The sequence below is a fragment of the Podarcis pityusensis genome, assembly GCF_964106645.2.
Source record: "Podarcis pityusensis genome assembly, chromosome: 16".
In the NCBI taxonomy this organism is placed as follows: domain Eukaryota; kingdom Metazoa; phylum Chordata; class Lepidosauria; order Squamata; family Lacertidae; genus Podarcis; species Podarcis pityusensis.
In genome coordinates, this window is record NC_138041.1 from 40,310,095 (window position 1) to 40,333,991 (window position 23,897).

Sequence of the window (23,897 nt, forward strand, 5' to 3'; positions counted from 1 at the left end):
TATTAGGAAGAGTCAAATGTAAATACTTTTTTTTTTTTTTGGCTTGTGTATATGTAGGACAGAATTCAGCAAATATATTTTGACAATGAGTTCATATCTTTGCTCAGAAGTAACAGAGCAGACCTATAAACCATGTCTGCTGAGAAGCATGCCCTGTTGAATTCAATGAGAGTGACTCCCAGGTAAGTTAAGGTTGCAGCCTAAGCCCCACTGTGTTCAATCAATAACTGCAATCCTAGCCCCCTTCAATTTGGAATAAGCCTCATTTAATTCAATAGGATTTACTTCTGAGTAGACATGGTAGGATTGCACTAGCAAAGGTATACACTCAGTTCTTCTATACATGTAGACAAGCAATCTTTCCCCTTTACTTTTGACTCTTCATAATCATTGTGACTCAGGGCTGATTTCTTTCAGAATGGATGCGTTTGATCTTCTTGCAGTCCATGGGACTCTCAAGAGTCTCCTCCAGCACCATAATTCAAAAGCATCAATTCTTCGGCGATCAGCCTTCTTTATGGTCCAGCTCTCACTTCCATACATCACTACTGGGAAAACCATGACTTTAACTATACGGACCTTTGTTGGTAAGGTGATGTCTCTGCTTTTTAAGATGCTGTCTAGGTTTGCCATCGCCTTTCTCCCAAGGAGCAGGCGTCTTTTAATTTTGTGACTGCTGTCACCATCTGCAGTGATCATGGAGCCCAAGAAAGTAAAATCTCTCACTGCCTCCATTTCTTCCCCATCTATTTGCCAGGAGGTGATGGGACCAGTGGCCATGATTTTCATTTTTTTGATGTTGAGCTTCAGACCTGTTTGATGTTGAGAAATCAGCCCTGAGTGCTCACTGGAAGGACAGTTCGTGAAGCTGAGGCTCCAATACTTTGGCCACCTCGTGAGAAGAGAAGACTCCCTGGAAAAGACCCTGATATTGGGAAAGATTGAGGGCACAAGAAGAAGGGGACGACAGAGGACAAGATGGTGGGACAGTGTTCTCGAAGCTACAAACATGAGTCTGACCAAACTGCGGGAGGCAGTGGAAGACAGGAGTGCCTGGTGTGCTCTGGTCTAGGGGGTCACGAAGAGTCAGACACGACTAAAGGACTAAACAACAAAAAGTCATTATGACTGGTTTGTCTTGTACACACTTTTAGGATTGTGAGCCTCAATGATCAATAAAGTACTATAAAAGATAATCTGAGTACTTCCAGACAACCTGCTATCACAGGCATGCGCAGGAGTGCCCAGGCACATCCTAATGTTTAGAAAAACCAGGGATCAAGGCAAACAGCCAGAGAAAGACACGGGCAGACTAAAAAAGCTGGAATGGAGTTGGAATAAATCTGCTTCTTCCTGTGTCTGTCTCTAGATGTCGTGGTTGGGGGGGATGGATAGTGGTGGTCATAAGGGAGGTCAAAACTGTAGAATCATAGAATCATAGAGTTGGAAGAGACCACAAGGGCCATCGAGTCCAACCCCCTGCCAAGCAGGAAACACCACCAGAGCACTCCTGACATATGGTTGTCAAGCCTCTGCTTAAAGACCTCCAAAGAAGGAGACTCCACCACACTCCTTGGCAGCAAATTCCACTGTCGAACAGCTCTTACTGTCAGGAAGTTCTTCCTAATGTTTAGGTGGAATCTTCTTTCTTGTAGTTTGGATCCATTGCTCCGTGTCTGCTTCTCTGGAGCAGCAGAAAACAACCTTTCTCCCTCCTCTATGTGACATCCTTTTATATATTTGAACATGGCTATCATATCACCCCTTAACCTCCTCTTCTCCAGGCTAAACATGCCCAGCTCCCTTAGCCGTTCCTCATAAGGCATCGTTTCCAGGCCTTTGACCGTTTTGGTTGCCCTCCTCTGGACACGTTCCAGTTTGTCAGTGTCCTTCTTGAACTGTGGTGCCCAGAACTGGACACAGTACTCCAGGTGAGGTCTGACCAGAGCAGAATACAGTGGCACTAATTACTTCCCTTGATCTAGATGCTATACTCCTATTGATGCAGCCCTGTTAAAATTCATCTTGTTTGTTTTTGCCCAGTTCTCTAATCTGTCAAGGTCGTTTTGAAGTGTGATCCTGTCCTCTGGGGTGTTAGCCACCCCTCCCAGTTTGGTGTCATCTGCAAATTTGATCAGGATGCCCTTGAGCCCATCATCCAAGTCGTTGATAAAGATGTTGAATAAGACCGGGCCCAAGACAGAACCCTGTGGCACCCCACTAGTCACTCTTCTCCAGGATGAAGAGGAACCATTGATGAGTACCCTTTGGGTTCGGTCAGTCAGCCAGTTAAAAATCCACTGAGTGGTAGCATAGTCAAGACCGTACATTCACCCCAGCCTTTTTATGCTGCCTGCATCTGTCTCATGGCTCTGTCTCCCTCCAAACTCTGCTCACCACCTTTTGTGAAAAGAGATCTGTGGTGGTTAGGGGCTGTGTTTTATAGTTCACAAGCCCTTCATAGTTCATTCTGCCCTTGGCCCTCTGCTTAGCTTGACACAAGTCTTTTCTTCTGCAGGAAAAAAATATTGTTTTGGCTTCTTGATTAATTCTCGTGGTTGTGTTAGCTTTTTGCCTTTCTTACCTCCTCGCTTGTTTTGTCATCCCCACCCCGCTAATGAAATGTGCTGTGCACACCTATGCCTATTATTTATTTTGAGCATTTGTCCTGATTTGTTCATAAGAAGGCTTGACAGTGAGGTTGTGTCCAGCAAGTTACCGTATTATCGTGTCAGTTTCCTTACTGGAAAAAGCCCAACCTTGTGGAGATGCAAGTTTGTCCTGCAAGAACTCTAAATAAAATTGTAATTGTGCAACCTGAATGTGTCAGCATGTGATTGAAACCCACTAAAAATAACAAAGAGTCTGAAAGGGCCTTCTGAGGTGAAGGGGCTTTGTACTGAGGGTTAGCTGTTAACCACTGTGATTTGCATCTCTAGTGGGAATGCCGCGGCTGCAATCCAGAGCACACTAGGAATAAGCACTCATTTAAAGATTATTATTTTATTTACTTATTTGTATATGCTGCCCTTCATCATCAAGCAATTTCTGGGTGGGTCAGTAAAGTATCATCCTACCCTTATACTGTAGATCCAATCGATCACCACACTGCAGATCAGGTCTGTTCTCATCAGGTCTGTTCCACACAATGTAGGAGTCAGGTGTTTAGTGCTGTGGCGCCTGATTTTTGGAATTCCCTCCCCTTGAATTTTAGACAAGTGAAGTCTCTTGTATTTTTGGCACCTACTAAAGACCTTCCACTTCCAACAAGCCTTTTAAGTGGAGAGTTTTCTCAGTCTCCACCTGTGCTGGAATGGTTTTTAATATGTTTTTATCACCTTTCCCTGCTCTGGGCTCCTTTGTGAGGAAGGGCAGGATATAAATTTAATAAATTAACAAACATCAACCATTTTTTCCCAACCAGCCAATATTGCAAAAATTAATATGTAAGGTACTGCCTTTATGATGTCTACATCTCCAAAAGTCCTGGATGAAGAGGCAAGTTCTATTTTTGTTCAAATTTTAGTTGCTAGTTTGATGCCACGGTCCTGGTTCCTAAGGAGGAACAAATGCCTTTGCACTTTGCCTACACCCTACCCATCTGTCAAAGGTTGCTCTGGGAGTGGGGAAGGTTAGATGGTAGGTAACTACCTGGCAAATCCTATTCTGCTGCAATAATGGTTACTCCATGATGGGGAAGCAGCACAAAACTCAAGGTGCAGACACCCCAAGCCTCCTGCAACTTTAGCTTTCTGAGTGATCTGGTGTTAACAAGGATGCAGACGTAACCATTCCTACAGCCTCCAAAATTATGGTTTGGAGAACCTATAAAAGAGAGAAATTGAATAGTTACCTAATACAGACAAAGATTTGGGTGGGTGATTATGGCATAAGGTGGTTATAAGGTAGTGCAGGAGAGCAAACCACTTTCCTTGCACAAAGGAAGCATTTCTTTCAAATAGTTCCTTTTTTATGAAATTCATAAATGGGGGGGGGGGGGGAGAGAGAATGATAAGTTGTCATTGCAGAGATTGGTTAAAAGGAAATGGCCAGGTTCAAAGGTTCTGTATCTTGGATTACCAGAAGCTGGATATTACATATAGCATCCAGCTAAGTAGACCCACTGAAATTAATGAACCTAAGTTAAAGGTAAAGGGACCCCTGTCCGTTTGGTCCAGTCGTGGCCGACTCTGGGGTTGCAGCGCTCATCTCGCTTTATTGGCCGAGGGAGCCAGCGTACAGCTTCCGGGTCATGTGGCCAGCATGACTAAGCCGCTTCTGGCGAAACCATTAAGCATGGAAACGCCGTTTACCTTCCTGCCAGAGCGGTACCTATTTATCTACTTGCACTTTGACATGCTTTCGAACTGCTAGGTTGGCAGAAGCAGGGACCGAGCAACGGGAGCTCAGTCATGCCCATATTCTGAGAAGGACTAACACTGGATACAACCCAAAACAGATTGGTGGTAGCTACTGCCATCCCATTTAGCTTGTGAGTTTTGAGGGAAACTGTATGGCCAATGAGGGCTGGGCCAGATAGACATGATCTGACCTCCACAAGGAACAGAATCTGTCTCTCAAAAATTCAAGTTCTAGGATGCTACTAATCTAGTGTGTGGCTTGTTGTTTTTATACCAAGGATGGGAGAAACACAATAACACTTGTGTTGTGTCTTAAAAGCCTCAGGGAACCTTCTCCACAAAGCCCACGTGTGGCAAAGGATTCTGGAACATGTTCTATGTTGCATATTAATGCAAAGCAGGCACTAGACCTGTTGTGCGCAACTCCTTTCCTTGCCATCAAGAAAGAGCACACTAGAATGCACCAGACTCTCCTGCAACTAGACACCGTGAAGGAAGGTCAATGATGGGCATTGGTCACCTGTCACATAATTATGCCCACCTTTACTGATGAATCCATGATAAGCTTCCAAAGTGCCCCAGGGTTCTCGTCAATGCATCGCCAAAATCATGGGAATAAAATCTTCCAAGACCAACCACTGCATTGCAAAGTTACAGTAAACATTTAAATTTTAATTGGTCACAACACCATAATTCAGTTGTGAAATCAGTCTACAAATAGTCCACTAAATAGTACACTGAGCTGGTGGTCAGTTAATAAATAAGGACATGAATAGCAGTTTCTTTAAAAAAAAACAAAACTTGAGATCATTATGGCTACTCAACATTATTGTGAGCAAAACCTAGTGTTTCCCTAAAGCTCATAATTAAAATAATACACACATTTTCTTCAGACCATTTTTTTAAAAAAATAAAAAACAAAAAAAACCAGAACACATAATTTTGGTATATAGACTTTTTAAAACTACCTAATACTTAAGATCAGAAGTCCAAACAGGATACAAGGTCACTATATTCAGTGCTGATAAACAGTGTCACAATCAACATTTTTCCCCTTGCTTTACAACAGAAAAAGATTTCTAACATGGCAATTGTCATCATAGCTCAATGGAATCATCCAAGTTTAAATTCACATGCAGAACACAGTTTAACTTCATGTTCTCCAAAAGGGGGGGGGGAATAGATAGATAGGTCAAGATAGATCACTAGCTGCCAAATACAGATTATTGGGATGGTCCATGAGTCACAAGGAAACAAATATTTACCTTCATCAAAACAAAGCTACAGCAGAAGCAGAGGAACTGTCCACATTAAGCAGATTACATCTTGGGAGGGCAGAATGTGCCACTAAGCTACAGTAGTTTCGGTACACAGTACTTAAACATCCAATATCACTTCTTAAAAAGCAGTACATTCAGGAAACAGCAACTCTGTTCTATTTATCACCACAGCTGATATACAGATTGATGTTTCCACTACATTTGTGAACCACTGGTAGAGTAAAGCATGAGGTTCTCTCAAGTAGTAGCTTCCAAGGAATTAAGTTAGTTCATTTATCAAGCTGAAATCAAAGGTGGACACATGCACAATAGTTTCTTCCACACTGGGAGTGCAAATAGCTCAACACACATTCACATTCATTGTGTTGTGTCTCACTGGGCCAAACTTCTAACCATAGGCAAGAAGTCCACAGTGTCGCCTTCACTCATCATTTGCTCTAGGGTGTGAATTGCCCTCTCCCTTCTGCAGTTTGCTTTAGCCATGATGTAGCACATGTGGCCCTCTAGATTCTGTTGTTCTCCAGCTCCCATCAGCTTCAACCAGAATGGCCAGCAGACAGAGATGATGGGAGTTGTGCTCCAGCAACATTTGGCAAGCAACAAGATCCCCATCCCTGGCGTTGTGCTTTGTCTCCCTTGGCCCTAACCAAGAATGCCTTAGAACCACATGGTTAGCACAGATGTAGTTTAACAGCCATGGAAGGGAAAAGAATATTAACACACCAGAGAAGTGCAACAAGGGTGAGGAAAGAGAGGACATACACAAGCCTAGTTAAGACATCTGGAATGTTCTCCCTACACTTACTCATTATGACTTTATATGGTTTTGGCTATTTTTAATTTTGACCCTAATTGGCTCCTTTGTGAGGAACTTCTTCATGTGAATGCAAGAAGACAGCTTGTAGAGGAATAAGCAAGGCAGCCCAGCAATTCTAACCCAAATCCATGCTGAAGGAATCACAGTAGGCAGCAATATCAAAGGAGTGTTCGTGATAATTGAAAAGTGATTATGTGTATTTAAGCCTATGCTTTTATTCCTGCCAATGACTGACTGCCTTGCTCTGCTGCTTGCCCCTTGGAACATTCTTGTCTCTCAGTGTATACATTGGTTAAATGAGGATATAGGTGCTTTCTCTTCTCTTAAGTGCCTCTAGATATAGCAGCAGCACAAAGCAGAGAAGTCTGACTCATCCCATGGGATGAGATTACGAAGAAACAGAACAAAGGAGCCAATTACAGGAAGAACAATGCTTGTATCCTATAGAACTTGAGAAAACTGTTAATATAACATCACATTTACCTTCAAAAGTGTAATAGCTGCATTTTGTAATAATGGTCAGAACATTTTTCAAGTACACTGGACAATAGTTTGTGCTCCTCTCTAATTTTAAAAACAGACCATACATAAATGGAGAAGGGGGGAAGCTAGGAAAACACACACCCAGTTTTACTTATACTGTCCAAGCATAGTGTGCAAACTCTGTACATCAGTATTTCTCTCAACAATAACCTTATACAGTGAAATGTTTTTGTGTATAAAAATATATACATTCTTCTTGCATTTACTATAGCCATAGTGAACTAATTTTAAGCAATAGGGGTAATAGGGGTTTTATAGAGGTTTTCTCAGCTAAAAAGAAATCCAGTTTTTATACCAAGGGTATATTTTTCCAACAGTAGTTAAGAGCATTTGATTGCAGAGACTGGCTGCAGTCCTCTGTATACTTATTCAGAATCAAGTTCCATTGTGACACTTACTCCAGAGCAAATAATCAGCAAGGGATGGGGAGGGAAGACACAAATATTGATAGCTGACTTACAGGCATAAGCTGCAAAATCTTTTTTTTTTTTAATGATATCTGGTGGCTCTTTGTGGTTTTCAAAATCTGAAATGCCAATAATTGTGTCAACATAAATAGCAAGATTTTTAAATATCTATATAATTGTATAGTTTGTTTACATACAAAACTTTTAGCAACTCTGGTATTATCCAGCTAAAGCAATAGGGTAGCTTAGCCAAATCCTACTCAGTTCTATATGCATTCTATGAATGGACACATGTAGGCAGGATTTGGCAAAGCACTTTCCAAGCTTTCCTGCTTTTTGTCTAGCATGCTATTTAAAAACACTATTTCTACAAACAAATGCTAAGGGTCAGTGGATAGAACTTGGTTCTGAGGCAACAGAAGGTCACTTTTTTTGTAGAGCACTTGACTGCCGCATCACTATTTCATAGGCATGTTTCACAGCACAAACTCCATATCATTATTTGGACAAACTATTGCTGATCCCTTGGGTATGATCTTAGCAGTCTGAATGCAAGCATCCTCATCAGAGACCCACTGTGAAGAAGCAGATTTCAAGTGAAAAAAGCACCAGATCTTCCTGAAAGTGTTATTATTTAATTTAATTTATTGCCACTTAATGGTCCTGAGAAAGATTTCAGCAGCCAATGTCTTTGCAATATCATTTTATACACTGCTCCCCCAACAAATAAAGAAACCATGTAGAGCAGGCTTCCTCAAACTCGGCCCTCCAGATGCTTTGAGACTACAATTCCCATCATCCTTAACCACTACTGGTCCTGCTAGCTAGGGATCATGGGAGTTGTAGGCCAGTAACATCTGGAGGGCCGAGTTTGAGGAAGCCTGATGTAGAGGGTCCTGACGTGATCCCCCACCCCACCCCCCTTTTAAAGACAGTGGTGCATAATTTCTGTTTAACATTCCTTCTGCTTGGAAAATATTTTATCGCAAAGGCCAACTCTGCACTGCTACCACTGTGCACAATGCCTTCATTTCCAGTCACTTTTATTTAACTAAAGCTGTTTTTTGTTGTTAGTTATTTCCAGCTTAAGTGGCATTAAAATAGGTGGGGACTAGGTAGGAGAAGTGCTTTCCCCCATAGAAAATAAGGTGCTGGTACTCACTGCCTAGAAATAGCTGGAGGAAGGAAAGTCAAGTGGGCTAAGGGAAGGAAGCAGCAGGGCTCCAGGATCCTGGCAGAACCTTGTGCCTCATTCCCCCAAGCCCAGGAAGCACTTGCCTGGCTTTGGGACAGAGGCAGGAGGCTCTGACAGGGTCCAAAGGCCCTCCAGTTTCCTTTTTAAAGCCCGTCCGTCTGGCTTTTGGAAGAAGATAGTAGGGCACCAGGATGCTGACAGAACCACGTGTCTCATTCCCCAAGCCCAGGAAGCGCTTGCCCAGCTTGGGAATGAGGCACAAGTCACAAGGCTCTGTCAGGATCCTGGTGTCCTGCTCCCTCCTTCCCAAAGCCAGGCAGGTGTGGGGAGTGAGCAAGCGAGCAAACAAGCGGGGGTGGGGGTGGGGGTGGGCTAGCGGCAGCAGTGACAAGATGGCGGCTGGGAAACAGAGATCGTGGTATGCTGTACCAGCACATACCACCTCAAAAAAACCACTGGGTAGGAGTATTAGGAATGCTTTTAATTCCCATTGTATTTGTGGCAAGAGGGCTTTTGCAAGAGGTTCTGGAGGTGTGCACCTTTACACATTGCTAATGGAGATCCTGCATGAGGGGATTCACTGCATTCACTACAAAGGAGCAAGAATGCAGCCTTCTGCGTGAACTGCCCTCTCTGCTGAAGTCCATGGGAGAAACTCTTACAGCAGGGATAGGGAACCTGTGGCCCTGCTGATGTTACTGGACTCTAATATCTACCAGACTCAACTATCATGGTCAATGGCCCACCAAAGTCTGGAAGACCACAGGTTCCCAATCCCTGCTTCAATTTGGCCAGTGTGAAAACACAGAAAACCCCACAAGTTCTTCTTTAAAGAGCACTTTGTGTCCCACAGATGCCCTCCTTTGCCACTAAGACCCATGGTGTGTGATCTTCTGTTCTAATTAGAAGAAATTCCTTCTACTGCAATCATATAAAAAGGCAACTTGAGGTAATGAAAGTAAGTCATTGGTGAGAGCGGGGGGAGGGGGGGTTAAATTATAAAAATGAGAAGCTGACCCCCACATTTTTCATAACGAAAGCATTTGATAGAATTCTTTAAGCTTTCTCTCTTCAAAATGTCAAATCTGCATAAACCTCATTTTAATTTTTAATTAATTTTAAATAGACTACTCAATATGCCTTTATAAAAACCTTTTACAAAATATGTTCTAAATGCTTGGAAAAAAGTAAGCGGATAAAATTCTACTCATGGAGGAAAATCTCTGAATATACAGCTAAAGAATCTTATCTTACAAGTGCATTTTTTTCTTTCAGTATATTGTCTAGATAAACTAATGTTAACATTTAACGGCTTAATGTTGCACATTGTTTTATCCATGTTGGCTTGTTGCTTCGCTAACTTTTCATGAACTAGAGACAGTGCTTGGTGATTTCCTAGAGAGCTGGTGTTGAAAGTGAGATAAACCATGTTTCATTGGTCACCTCCTCGATCCATGTTTTCGATCACCCTAGAAAGACGTATGTTCAGGAGTCGGATCTGGCTGTCAAGATGGTCAATCTTCTCCTCAAGGGTGCTGTGGTTGTTCCTCCTCCAATAGAAGCCAACAGGTCCGGTCATGAAATAGACAGCAACTACAAAGCACAGCGGAAGGACAGCATGTTCTGGCTCACCTTCATACTTCTGAAGGATGTACACACAAGAAAGTGCAAAGAGGGCGACTCTCACGATCCAGAAGAAGCGGCCACACAGCACATGTAAGAGATAGAAGAAGAACCCAAGGAGGAGAGAGACAAACCAATAAGCAAGCAAGATGGCGCCAATCAGCAAAAGAGCACGGGTGGGGTTGTTGGCGAGGGACCCAGGGCTGAAATAATGGGTCAAGTTGGAACCTGAAAATTCAAACAGAGAAAGCTTTATTTGATATAATCACTACCTTTGTAGATACAGCTATGAATCTGTAATTAAAATTAAAAGCATAAGGAGAAAACTCCTAAATGATGCTTTAAAAGCAGGAAACTATTTCAGCAGAAGAATGAAAGAGTTGAACATATACAGTAGTTTCTAAAGATGGCGGCAGGGGAGTAATACACTGCCTCACCTCCTGTAATGCTTACCAACGATACAAAAGAAATTATTATTTATATACACCAAAACCTTGCAGGAAACAAATTTTAAAAAGAGGAAAATAAAAAGACAGATGTCCCAACCCAGGAGAAAGTTCAGGAAACAGGGGAAGATAGAAGTTGGAATTCTGGGCAAAGGTTTGCTGGGAAAGGTCCACCCAGAAGAATGTATAATAACCGAGACAGAAGCGGATGAACTTTCTATAAGTTTCCCCCACCCCAACACCAGCGCATTATTATTAAAGTTTCCCCCACCAGTGCATTATTATTAAACACCAGTGCATTATTATTAAAATCCCCCATAGTTCCATGTAAACAATTTGACATACTGCACCTACAAAATGCATTGTCTTAGGAGAAGGGATTATATATAACATAAATATATCTTAATGACTTTTATCACAACTATTATTCTGTAGGGACTACATCAATTTACTTCATCAAGTAAGGGGAAAAGGGTTTTTAAAGGGCTTCTTCCTCTTTTCCCTTGAGCAATTACAAGAAGCAAATAAACCACAAGGCAGTTTTCTTTCCTTTGCCCCTTTCAGAGGGAAAAAGGATGTTGCCTAATGTCCAATTGAGTTATGCTAACTTTTCAGAGAATGTATTCAATCCTGCATCTTAAGCAATAATCCATCTCTATTTATTTATTATCCCAGCCTTCTCCCCCAAAGAAGATGAAGGTGGCAAACAAGATATCTTATGGATGCTTTTCATCATGCGCAGCGTGATGGTGTGGACAGGATCTAAGGAGATGTGAAGGTTCACCCTCGGCTCTTTTGACCCTCAACCATCATGGTTAATGCCTGAGTGAGAACAACAATCGCCTTACAGCAGGGGAAGGGAACCTTTCCACCTGGCAGACCAGATCCCTACTTTCCCCCACCCCAGCAGGTCAAGTTTAACATGTTGGTGCCCATACTTACCACTGTTGAGAATCAAACTATTTATGTTTCTTCCATCGAATTAAGGAACTGTACATACCATTTTGCTTCAAAACTACTTCATATTTAGAAAACCTACCTTAAAGTTGTTCCAGAACCTATGAGTTTATTAAACAGAAGCACTGATGAAGGAAAAACCAACTCTGCATTTCACACGTACCATCAATCCCAAGGACATCCAGAAGATCAGTCCATATTCTCCAAAATGTATCTACTAGAACATCCACACCATATACAAATCGCTCGGTCAGTTTGGAGAAAAACTGGAAAAACAGAGCAGAGAGAAACCTTAGAAGTTTTATTCCACTTACAATACTTGAAGAATTTATCACCCCAGCTCTTACATACAGTTCTTAACCTTAAATCAAATGTACAGATGCAAAGGCAAGCACAGTATTTGAAAGTGGTAGGAGAAGTGTTCTCTGCACTTGATCAGAGGCACACTTATTCTAGGTTTGGACCCAAGTTCTGAAAATAAGTTCTGGGGCTGAACCCAGAAGCTGTTTTACATAGAGTCAAACTGTTGATCAAACTAGTCCAAAAGTAGTGTTCCCTGACTGGCAGCTGCTTTCCCAAATCTTAGGCAAGTAAATCTTAGCTGGTCCTGCTACCTGAGATCTTTTTTAAATGGAGATGCTCTAGACAGAACCTAGGACCTGATGCAAGCTAGCATGTGCCACTGAGACAGGAACCCAGAAGTGAGATACTTCACAGGGATGGGAGACAATAACTGATCAATATTTTGCACATTAGCAGCTTGATGCTATACATGACTTAGGCATGCTGAAATCTGTAGTTTACAATGGACTGAAGCAAAGCTAAGATTAGGCTTTAAATATTTGCTTTTTCTAGTCTACAACTGAAACAATTCCAAAAGAAACAACAACTTTCAACCAATTCATTACAGGTAATTTGAGAAATATGCACTCTTGGGATTCTCACATTCACAGAAATACCTGACATTCCAATGTGCAACTGTCAAGATTTTTAAGGAAGGTTAATGATATGCACATGTCACTATTTTATTTTGCAAATGACAGCAATTTCAGGCAAACAGCACAAAACTGTGAAGTATATTAGTGGGGGAAAGTGAAATAAAATTATAAACATGCTTTATTCATTACCAACCCAACCCAATGGACTCCCATCATTCTTCTGAATTAAATATGTGTCATCAAGGTCTCCAGTATCTTGTGACCTATGTGGAGATTAAATGAATGAACAACTAACAATGGCTGGTAAGCTTCCGGCATGCCACAAAATCTTGCCTCTGATCTTTCTTCTTCCATCACAATTCTGCAAGATTTCTCTTGGAAGGGCTACACTATGCTTCACTTAAACCACTCTCCTAGAGTGTGTGGTTTTTTTAAAAAAGAACCCTTCTGTGCACACTAGCTACTGCTCTAAAATGACCCTGGTAAATGAGCTAGAAGAAAGCCTTGTGAAAATTAACCAAGTATTCAATGTCTATCACTCCTATGTTACTGTTAGATGAACCAATTATGCCAGAAGAATGCTACTCTCCAATGCTTAGTATTCTTCCCATGTCTGGATTATGGACTGGTCCACATATCCAAGATGAGCTGGTACCGATTCAGGCTGCAGGTGGGAGTTACTATTTTTTTAAAAAAAACCCACTCAGCAAATAAAAACAAACAACTATGCAACAAGGAAAAGGTGTCCAAACTAGTTTTTTCCCAGATCTGGAAAAACATTTTTTAACCTAGGGGAGGCCTTTAGCTCCTCCCTCACCACCCAATTTCCACTGCCCTCTTCTGCCCTAGCTCATTTGCCGTATTCTACTCTGGGATATAAAGATGTCTGCAAACATGACATGAAGGCTGGCATCATCAACCCCACCATGTGGGAATCCCTCGCAGACCACAGTGCTTGGAGACAGTCAAGTCGCGCATCTGCAGCAGCACAACCGGATGCCTCCATCTGCCCCAACTGCAACAAAACATGTCTCTAAAGCCACAGCAGGTGCTGTAACCTTCTAGCAGTTTGACCTCACCCTTAAAAGTGCACTCCTCCATCGTCTCCAAAGACAGACGGATGGCAACCAATGAACTGTAATTTCCACTACTGTTTGCTCCTCCTTCCCACTTGTGCATCTCCATGCAGCTGAGAACTGTGTACAGATCAGCAGCGGCCTTCAGACATAGGCCGTTTCCAGCCCTACCCAGAGACCAAATCTCAGACTTTCCACATGCAAAGTATGTGCTCTATCACAGATCCCACCCTTTAATGTTCATTTTATAAACTGCATGTATCCCAAGTCTGTTCTGCTCCACCAGATGGACAAAGAATCTGACTCGCTATGAGGCAGCTTCCTATGTTCCCAGGATTGCAGCATCTCCTCCTCCTCCAACAATGTCTCTCTCTTAGTGCCTTCTTCATTTTCAGCTTTCTCCATCCTTACCACACAACCCATTTTTAAAATCTCTGAGCTCTCCATATTACACCTCAATTTGCTGTCTATGAAGACTGCAAAGTCCTGTGGATAGGGGCTGCAAAATCCCTACATCTATCCCCCATGCCACTGGCAGAATATAACCATGTTGAACAATAACTACTCAATAATAAAAGTACATGACTTCAGATGGAACATGCCAGAAATTGCAAGCTACAGAGCAGAGCTTTTTAAATCCTGGGGCTCCTTGGTGAAATTATCAGCTATGGCTAACAAGCTCCCCCTGCCCAACCATTTCTGATGCTCCCCTGCAATGCACAATCACAGGGAAGTGTTAGAACATTCTGTGTATAGACTCAGTTGCCCAAGAAGAGATGCCTGGATAGTACCCCACAAGAACTGGCAGAATGCCTTACATGGGATTAATACACAGGAATTCCTTGGCAGAGAAATAAATCAATGTGGGTCTGATAAGCAATTCTTCAGAAGCAGCAAGAAGTAGGACAACTCCAACAAAATCTTGCTTTCTGGGTTTAATTTTCGAGCATCAGATATCAGGTATCTGAAGAAGTGTGCATGCACACGAAAGCTCATACCAATAACAAACTTAGTTGGTCTCTAAGGTGCTACTGGAAGGAATTTTTTTATTTTGTTTTGACCACGGCAGACCAACACGGCTACCTACCTGTAACTATGATTCTGTGAGTTGGTTTTCAAGACCTGCACTTTGAAGAGACTCTCAGGTATCAGCTTATGATGAATAGGAAGGGGAGGCGGCACATTGTCCATTTTTCTAAAGGCACTGAAGGAAAATGAACCAGTGTGTTCCCTCACGTAACAATAAGCACAATTTCATTTAAAGGATAAAAAGTATCCCTTATTTCATAATATTTCCTATACACACTACCCTCCGCCTATCTAATTTCCCTTCCCCATAAAGAGGTATCATTTTTGGAAACATGACCTTTCTGCTGTGGTTTCCGTGGACAAGAGAAAGAGATGGTGACAGCATCTCGGCTTCAATGCTAAGCTTTGCAGTCAAACAGCACCTTCACGCAGAAAGGGAGGTCACGAAAGGAAAAGCATCAATTTCTGTGCTGCTTTGGCAGGATGTCAGGCAAGTACTGCCAAGGAGCAAAAATATAAATAGTGTGGGTATATGTCAAAAACAGAAACAAGTCTTCTAGATTGAGGCAAGGTCATTAGTTGGGGTTCCCCTTTTCCATAGTGTCCGAAACACTTCAATTCCTGTCCTCCAGGTTCAAGCTCAAAGGAATCCTTCCATTTCTTATAGGTGCAGCAGGCTTGGATGTTCAATGCCTCCACCTATGTATTTATTTAAGGGACTTAGTATATCCTGCCCTTCAGCAAATAAAAGGCGGGGGGGGGGGTCCCCCAGAATGATTTACAAAAATTGTCAGTGATAATAAAGTCCCCCCTTTTAGGCTTACAACCTAAAAGGCATGACAAAAATGGAAAAGGAATTGAAGGAGGAGAAACCTTTATGTGCAATTTCACTTTTAAAAAGCACATTCCAGTTAAAGAGATTTCCATTGGTTCCTTAAAGTAGCAGCCCAGGAAGGAATTTCAGCAATCATTGCTGAGAAAAGCTGCATCTACATTCTCCATTCTTACAGAGAATTGATACAAAGCTATACTGTCTGCCTTTCACAATTCAATCTCTAAGACTAAGTCATGGATGCAACCACCCAGGGCCGTCTTTACCCAGGGTGCAAGGGGTGTGGGGCACCCAGGCGCTGAATTCTAGCGGGCACCCGCCACTGAAGCCGCCTAAGCGCTTAACTATCTACCTGTTACAAAATAGTAAATAATTTTGATCAAGCTAGAAAAACAAAATACATATATACCTAGATATTACCAAAATGTATAACTACTGTTTCACTAAAGGACTTTCGACTTTGTGCGCTCATTTACCAAAGACGCGCCAGACCAGCAGTGGCGCTTGTCATTCACAATGGCGGCGCTTCAGACTCAACGATGGCGCTTGTCATTCTCAATGGGGCCGTGCACACGAAATTAACTCTTACATCAAAATATTGTGTTGCAAATTGTATTGAGCTGCCGCAGCTGCGCTACTATGCAGCAGTGGGGTCAGCAGCACCTTTGACACGACTGATGTTTCTCCTAAGTAGATGCCAAAACAATACTTATAAATCTAAGTGTGGTGGTATTGTATACTTGAGTATAAGTGTATTGCAAATAAATGAGCAAATAAAAAAGTTTGTTTCTTTTTCCTCCCTTCTTTTGTAAACAAGACATAAGGCCTAAGTGTGGTGTCTGACATAAGCATAACAAAAGTTAATTTGGGGGCTAAATTAAATTTGGGGGCGCTGAGCGGATCTCTGCACCCCGGCGGCACATATGCTAAAGACGGCCCTGCAACCACCCATAACCGTAGTCTAAGGGATATATTTTCTCCTAGAGAAGCTGCTGGGAGGAGGCAAATGGATGAGGCAGGGGAGGATACCAAAATCTTCCTCAGTTTTCCCATTTTGAATCCTCCTCCCCAGGTTTCAAAGCCAGGGAAAATGGCCACTTCTGCACTGTTATTTATCTGCTTTCCACCACTCAAACCCCAATGAGCTCTTCCAGCAGAGGGGGGGAAAGAACACTGGGCTCCTGCAATATGAATATGTGAGTAATGTGTTCTTTGGTCTCTGCAGCCCAGAGAGATGTCCCACTAACACGCTCCCATGAATTTCAACGAAGGACAGTGCCCCTACACCATAAGAGTTGGATAGGAAAAGGAATTTTGACAGCCAACCAATATGCGGGTCAAACCAGTGGAAGATTATTTGTGTGCAAGAAGGACTTTTTGACAGGTGTAGCTTGATATAAAGAGGTGAAGAAAAGCTGCACCAATTGAATGGATTTTTAAATATATTCTGCTCAATCAGATTGAAATTTGCCTAATTTACAATCTTCTGAATATGTAAGGAAAACAATAAAAATTCACTTGGAAAAAAAATAATTTACAATCTTCTGCAAAAAACAAAAAACAAAAAAAACTCCTGCAACTAGCTGGTGACCCAGCAGAAGTTGGCTTGTAAGGTCCACCATTTGCCAGGTCTTGAGTCCTGACCACTTTCAATGTAGAAACACATAGCATCTCCTCCCCACCTTTTATAAGAGATTATTACAGTATATTGATTTGTTTATTATACTGGACTGCAGTCATTCAGATAAAATCATTGGATTTTATTTATTTAGTACAGTAAATTGTGTAGAACATCTAGTTGTCTTATGCACTTCACAACAAATATTTCAGCTCAATTAATCTATTGAAGGCACCATGCTGAAATCATTTCAGATCCATTTAGGTAAAAAGCTAGAGGTCACTAAGAAAATATTATTTATCATTTATCAGGCTGCAATCCTATGCACAGCTATTTAGAGCTTACTTCTGAGGATTGCAGTGGTACCTCGGTTTTCAAACGTAATCTGTTCCGGAAGACCGTTTGAGTTCCAAAACGTTTGAAAACCAAGACTCAATAGGCAACAGCTAGGTCTCCAGATCTTGCACTCACCCTTGTAGCATGTTCGACTTCCGAGGCTTGATCGAAAACTGAGTCATTTACTTCTGGGTTTTCAATGTTCAAAAACCGAAACATTCGACTTCCGAAACGTTCAAAAACCAAGGTACCTCTGTATAGGATTGCAGTGTCAATTCCTCTTTTTTCTCTTGCCCCCTTCCCCCTACTGTTGTTATAAATGCACTTACTAAAATCATTATCATAATTGGTTCAGGTTAACTTATTTGTCAAAACCACAAGGTCATAAAATTATTACTACTGCTATTTATTTCAGTTCTGAGTGTTTGTCAAAGCCAGAGGTCTCATTAAAAAATAGGATTATGTCTTATATTCTTCTAAGCTGCTCACAAAACATGTTTTGGACAGCAACAAAACTTATAAAAATAAAAATACTTAAAATTCCTCTTACGGACACACAACTAAAAATAGGTTAAGCAGTTAATAAATCATATAATAAAGACATTAATTATTAATTTCAAATATTTGTGCTGCCGTGTCAAAGTCCAACAGAAAATATGATTTTTGCTACATACATAGGCTGCAGTGCAAGTCCCATTGAACTCAACAGGGCTTTCTTCTAGGTATACAGGTATAGGAGATAGGGCTGGGCTGTTACTCCACCTTACATCCCTTCAGGACCCCCCCCCCCAAGCCCTTTTCTTATGAATATTTAAGTCTCACCATTACGATTTCAGTTCAATTCATTTGTCAAAACCACAGGGCCATAACTCCATTCCTATTGCCTACTCCAATTATTATTTTGTGAAAACAACAAGGTTGAAAAACATTCCTGGTCCTTTCTTCGTTCATTATTCCTTATTCCCATTGCTATTAGTCAATTATTTTATCAGTGATGGTATCATATAGGCATTCTTATTCCTTACTCCAATTCCTCAGTCCTATTTTTACTATATTCTGCCAAGGACAAGCTCCAACTCCAATAATCACCCCTACCGCTCACCCCTACCCATCACTACTGCTACCATTTTAAACCAAACTGCATTTTATTAGCCTACAAAACGAACCAAATACGAAGATCATAAACAAATACTGTGGCCGAAAGGCTGAAAGCAGCATTCGCCACTGAATTCCTTGCGGCGCGAAGACACGCGAACACCTGCCTGGTTTACACGTATTCTTTCTATACTGTTCGTCAGGCTGTTTTCCTATGTATTCTTTTGCAAAGGAGTCCGCTTAATTGTGGCTGCTATGGACCAAATTTCCCCAAGCCATTCAGACATTCCCTCCACCTCATTCTTCGGCAAGGCGAATCTTTGCAGCCGCTGTCAAGTTGGGGGTTTCCCGTTCCAGAATTATTATCCTGCCATGAGACAAGCCGCTATCCTTACTGACAGAAACCCAGAGGACACGGATGTTGCCTCTCCGGGTCACTGCCTGCCCCTCTCGCTCCCCGCGCCCCCTTTCTATCCGCTGAAATTAAACCGGAATCCGCGCCGCCGGGAGCGACGGGGCTGCCCTTCGCCAGGCCGGGCCAGGCGTCGCGGCGGCGGCGGCGTCGCGGCCTCCCCGGCGCCTCACCTTCTGCAGGGCGCGCACGTTCTCCTCGCCGAAGAGGCCGCTCACGCCCTGGTAGACGCCGCTGGCGGCCCTCCGGAGGCTGTTCTGCTTGTCGGCCCCGCGGCCCCGCGCCGACCAGGCCCCGGGCGCCGCCAGCAAGAGGAGCCAGAGCCAGAAAAGGAGCAGCAGCAGCAGCCGCGCCCGCCGCCCGCCTCGCGCCGCCATCTTCTCGCGCGCGCCGCCGCCGCCGGCCACCAGCCGCGGCCTACTCGTAGCGGCGAGCGCCGGCGAGGCGAGCGTGAGGGCGGCCGAGGCCCTTCAGAGCCGCGCTCGCCCCGCCTCGCGGCCCGGCCGCCCTCCTTCCCGGCGGGGCAGCGCCCCCTCGTGGCGTCCTCCCTCAGAGAGGAGCGGGCCTGGAGTCCAGCAGGCCTCGCCCTCGAGACCCCGACCGGCCTTGTATTACTTCACAACACTCGTTTTTGTACGGTTCATTTCACAACAAAAGCCCTGGTTGTTGTTGTTTGAATGTGTCGTTTATAACCGGCCGAAGTGTGGGGGGCCCCCAGCCAGGGTTTCCCCAGCTGACATTGCAGGGGGGTGGACTAGATGCCCTTTGGGTGCGCTTCCAACTCTACCATTCTAGGAGTCCAACTCTATCTTCTGTGGGGCTTACTCCCTGGGAACTGTATAGAAATTCAACCTAACTACTAAAAAGGGAATTGTGGGCAGTGCTGGTGGTGCCAGGCTATTTTGCACCCTAGGCAAAATAATATTTTTGCACCCCACCAAAATAACAACAACAACAACAATTCCAGTTTTCAAAAACGGATGCCTTGTAAAAAAAATGAAAAGTGCAAAGGTTAAAACTGCTAAGTTTATTTTAAATTTCAATAATATGTAACACAACAATCTTTGATTATCTTCTTCAAATACAAAATAAAATGTTTTTGGCACACAAATCATTTTGAATAATGTTGTGAATTGTGATGTTAAAATTTAAGTCTCTTAAAAGTTTCGATTTCAGGTTCATGGGAATCTCACTGTGCGTGCCTTTTCCTTTACTAATTTTGTTACTAATTCCTTCAGGTCAAGTGCTGAAATTTGCAAGTTATTCATAAGACACAATAAAAACTATTCTGTATAAAGCTGTGTCCCTCAAAGATCCGTACTGCGGCCCTCTGAGGTCTTGAGCTGTAAGCTGCTGCCTAGCAGGCCTAGCGATAGCACTGGCCCTGCATATTGACTTCAATGGGCCTTAGAATTTCAGCCTAACATGCAGTCCTGTGCACGCCTATTCAGAAGTAACCCAAATATTCTCAGGTAAATGAGCACAGGATTTTATTGATATGCTGCAGTCCTGGGAACATAGGAAGCTGCCTCATACAGAGTCAGATTCTTGGTCCACCTAGCTGAGTATTGTTAACACTGAAAGGCAGAAGCTCTCCAGTGTTTAGGGTTGTAGAGTTGGAAGGGACCCTCAGGGTCATCTAGCCCAACTCCCTCCCAATGACAGGTGGCCACCCAACCTCAGGGGACATTCCCAGTCCTTTTTTTTTTTAATAAATATTTATTAGGGTTTACAATACAAATAGATATAATAAACAAAATAACATATGTTATAACATAATTTCACATCTTCTTTGGACTCCCTCGCATCTCCCGCTCCCACTTTCATCGTAATAAATTTTTACCAGCAATTTATCATCTTGTTTGCATTTATATCCCATCTATTTATTTATAGTCTAATAATTCTCGAAAAAGTTTATGTTTTTCTCATTCTCACTTATCATCCTGAATCATCTAATTTAGTGGTGCTCAATTATTTATGATTTAGCATCCTGCTTAACATTCAATCAAATTACAATATTTTTGTAGATAAATCTTGAATTTCTTCCAATCCTCCTCCATCCTCTCTTCTCCCAGGTCTCGGATTCTGCCGGTCATCTCAGCCAATTCCATATAGTCCATCAGTTGCATCTGCCATTCTTCCAGTGTGGGTAGATCTTGAGTTTTCCAGTGCTTTGCAAGAAGTATCCTTGCTGCTGTTGTTGCATACATAAAAAATGTCCGGTCCTTCTTTGCCACCCCTTGGCCGACAATACCCAAAAGAAAGGCCTCTGGTTTCTTTGTGAAGGTATACTTAAATACCTTTTTCAGTTCATTATAGATCATTTCCCAGAACGCCTTCACTTTAGGGCAGGTCCACCAGAGGTGGAAGAATGTTCCTTCACTCTCTTTACATTTCCAGCACTTATTATCAGACAGGTGGTATATTTTTGCAAGTTTGACTGGGGTCATATACCATCTATATATCATTTTCATTACATTTTCTTTCAAAGCATTACATGCAGTAAAGTTCAACCCAGTACTCCACAACCTTTCCCAGTCCTCAAACATGATATTATACCCAATGTCCTGCGCCCACCTTATCATAGCCGGGACATTCCCAGTCCTACCTGGAGATGCCAGGAGGACAGAACCTGGGACCTTCTGCAGGCAAAGCAGATACTCCATCACTGAGCTTCCAGCCCAGGCATCTCCAACCTTCGGCCCTCCAGATGTTTTGGCCTACAACTCCCATGATCCCTAGCTAACAGGAACAGTGGTCAGGGATGATGGGAATTGTAGTCCAAAACATCTGGAGGGCCAAAGGTTGGATGCCTGTTCCAGCCCTTCCTAAATACAAAACCTATACTTATTTCAGAATAATGGCACTTATTTTCAGGTAAGTGAATACAGTAGATGTTATCAGAAATAAACCTGAATAAATATTCAGGGTTTATTCCCAAGCAAGTGAGTACAGGATTTCAGTGCAATTCTTTGTATGTCTACTCAAAAGTAAGCCTCACTGTCTTAATTGACACACATTCCCAGATAAAAGAGTATAGGACTGCAGCTAATCCATGCAATCTTACATGACTCAGAAGTCAGCCTCACTGATTTAATCAGGGCTTACTCTTAGGTAAGTACATGCAGGATTTCATCTTAACAGTGCAATTCTAAACATGTCTGCTCAAAGGTCAGAATTATACTTCAGTTATAGCTTTTTTAATTTAAATGTTTTATTGAGTTTTCCTGTAATAACATTGATCATATCAAACAAAACAAGTCCATAAAGAAACCAATAAGTGTGTGGAACATAACAGAATATAAGATATCAATAAAATTACCAAAATAACTGGTGGTAGGTAAGTAAAAAGGCTTCAGTGCTATTTATTCCTAGGTGAGTATAGGATTGCAATTTAAGAGTATAATCTTATGCACCTCTGCTCAGAAGTAGATGTTCAGGAGCAGGTTTTCTGCTACAGTATTGATATTTTCAAACAGTGGAATATTTCAAACACCCCCTCAAATCAGGCAAAGTGAAGCTTCAGGCAGCAGATGGTTGTTGATTTAATGTATTGTTTTTGTGGTGCTACTGTCCAGAGAGGGACTTCTGAAATTTTCTATCTCAGTTGCCAAAATTATTTGGCTGACTTTGGCTACTATGCACCTTGATGTGGGCAGAAGGCTTGCTATTGTAGCAGCAAATGTCAAAAATCTGCTGCATGAGATGTGCCACTCAGTTTATGGTCCTTATCACAGGCAACTGTTTTACCATTCTATCCCCTATCAGCATCACCCAACGTGGGGTAGAATAGTAATGTGTAACCATGCACACATGCTCTTGGCTGCACACACACTGACAAAGCTACTTTCAGGAGGTTAAAAGCTATGCTTGATCATCTGTTAATGTCCTGCTGCTTTGGTCAGGGAAGGATTTTATACTTCGCACTTCAAGTGCAACAGATACATGTGAGATACAGATTTATTATTTATTCACTTTATATCCTGGCCTTCCAAAGGAGCCCAAGGTAGCCACAACAAGCAATAAAATAATAAAAGCATCTTTAAAACTATTCCAAAGCAGATGCAGGTGGCATTGTATATGTTAAAATATTATATACTAAAATATTATATATCAAAATATGCCCTCTCATGATGATAAAAAATATAAATTAGATTACTGACAATTTCCTGCATTTTAATAGTACTCCAGCAATTGAAAGGTAGGAAATTGTCAACAGTAGTAGTAGCTAAGTTTTTACCATTCAGGAGATGTCCACTTTGAGATGTGCTGCAGCCAACCTTTCTGCAATTCTACAAAGTCTGCACCAGGCTATATGTAGTAAAACCCTGCTTGGGTGTACAGAAAGTAATGGCTTCAATATATTTTATGGGCAGCAATTTGTAAAAAGAATTAAACAGACAGATGCAGAGTTGTTCCTCAGCAGTCAAACATATGTGGAAAGGGTTCCTTGGAAGGCTTAACATGTTTTGATTAGTGCCAAAGAGACACAGGTTCAAATCCCATATGAAGCACATTGGGTGACCCTGAACCAGTCACCAGATGAGGTTGGGGGTGAACCATGTGTACTGTATTGAGTTCATTGGAGGAAAGATAGGATCTAAAAATAAAACAAAATTCTGTTCAGTTTCATATTTAATAAAATAATTGCCTGTAGAAGTCTGCTCGCTCCCTTTTGGTGCTGTGGTGTTGTGGGTGGCAGACACTCCCCTAAGTCCCCGGGGAAGGAATTGCAGCATCGGCTTCCTGTCCTGATAGGGGGTGTGGGCCCCCACCATGTATCTGCAGCCCAATCCTAGCCTGCTCCTGGGATCAGAAAATGGGGTGCAGGCTCAGACACGGGCTGGGCCAGGAGGCTGAGTCGACGAAGCAGCTCCCTGGCCATTTAAACAGCCCACACCTGGACCTACCTGCTTTTCCTTCGCCAGGGTC

The 23,897-nt window shown here is 42.4% G+C and overlaps 1 protein-coding gene across 1 annotated transcript; it reads right to left on the reverse strand.

Annotated features, from left to right (window-relative positions):
• Window positions 1-5,012: 5,012 nt before the first annotated feature.
• BRI3BP (BRI3 binding protein) lies at window positions 5,013-19,357 on the reverse strand. Its single transcript, XM_080986621.1, has 3 exons — window positions 19,139-19,357; window positions 11,793-11,895; window positions 5,013-10,454 (listed from the first exon to the last, which is right to left on the reverse strand). Exons 1-3 carry the CDS (start codon window positions 19,340-19,342, stop codon window positions 10,036-10,038), a joined length of 726 nt encoding a protein of 241 aa, XP_080842747.1. The 5' UTR covers window positions 19,343-19,357; the 3' UTR covers window positions 5,013-10,035.
• Window positions 19,358-23,897: the final 4,540 nt, after the last annotated feature.

Excerpts from the sequence above, each read along its gene's own strand:
- BRI3BP (XM_080986621.1), bottom strand. The coding sequence starts at position 19,342 with ATGGCGGCGCGAGGCGGGCGGCGGGCGCGGCTGCTGCTGCTGCTCCTT. Across the intron at positions 11,896-19,138 it reads ACGTGCGCGCCCTGCAGAAG|TTTTTCTCCAAACTGACCGA; the intron begins GTGAGGCGCCGG and ends CTGTTTTTCCAG. Across the intron at positions 10,455-11,792 it reads GGATGTCCTTGGGATTGATG|GTTCCAACTTGACCCATTAT; the intron begins GTACGTGTGAAA and ends TTGAATTTTCAG.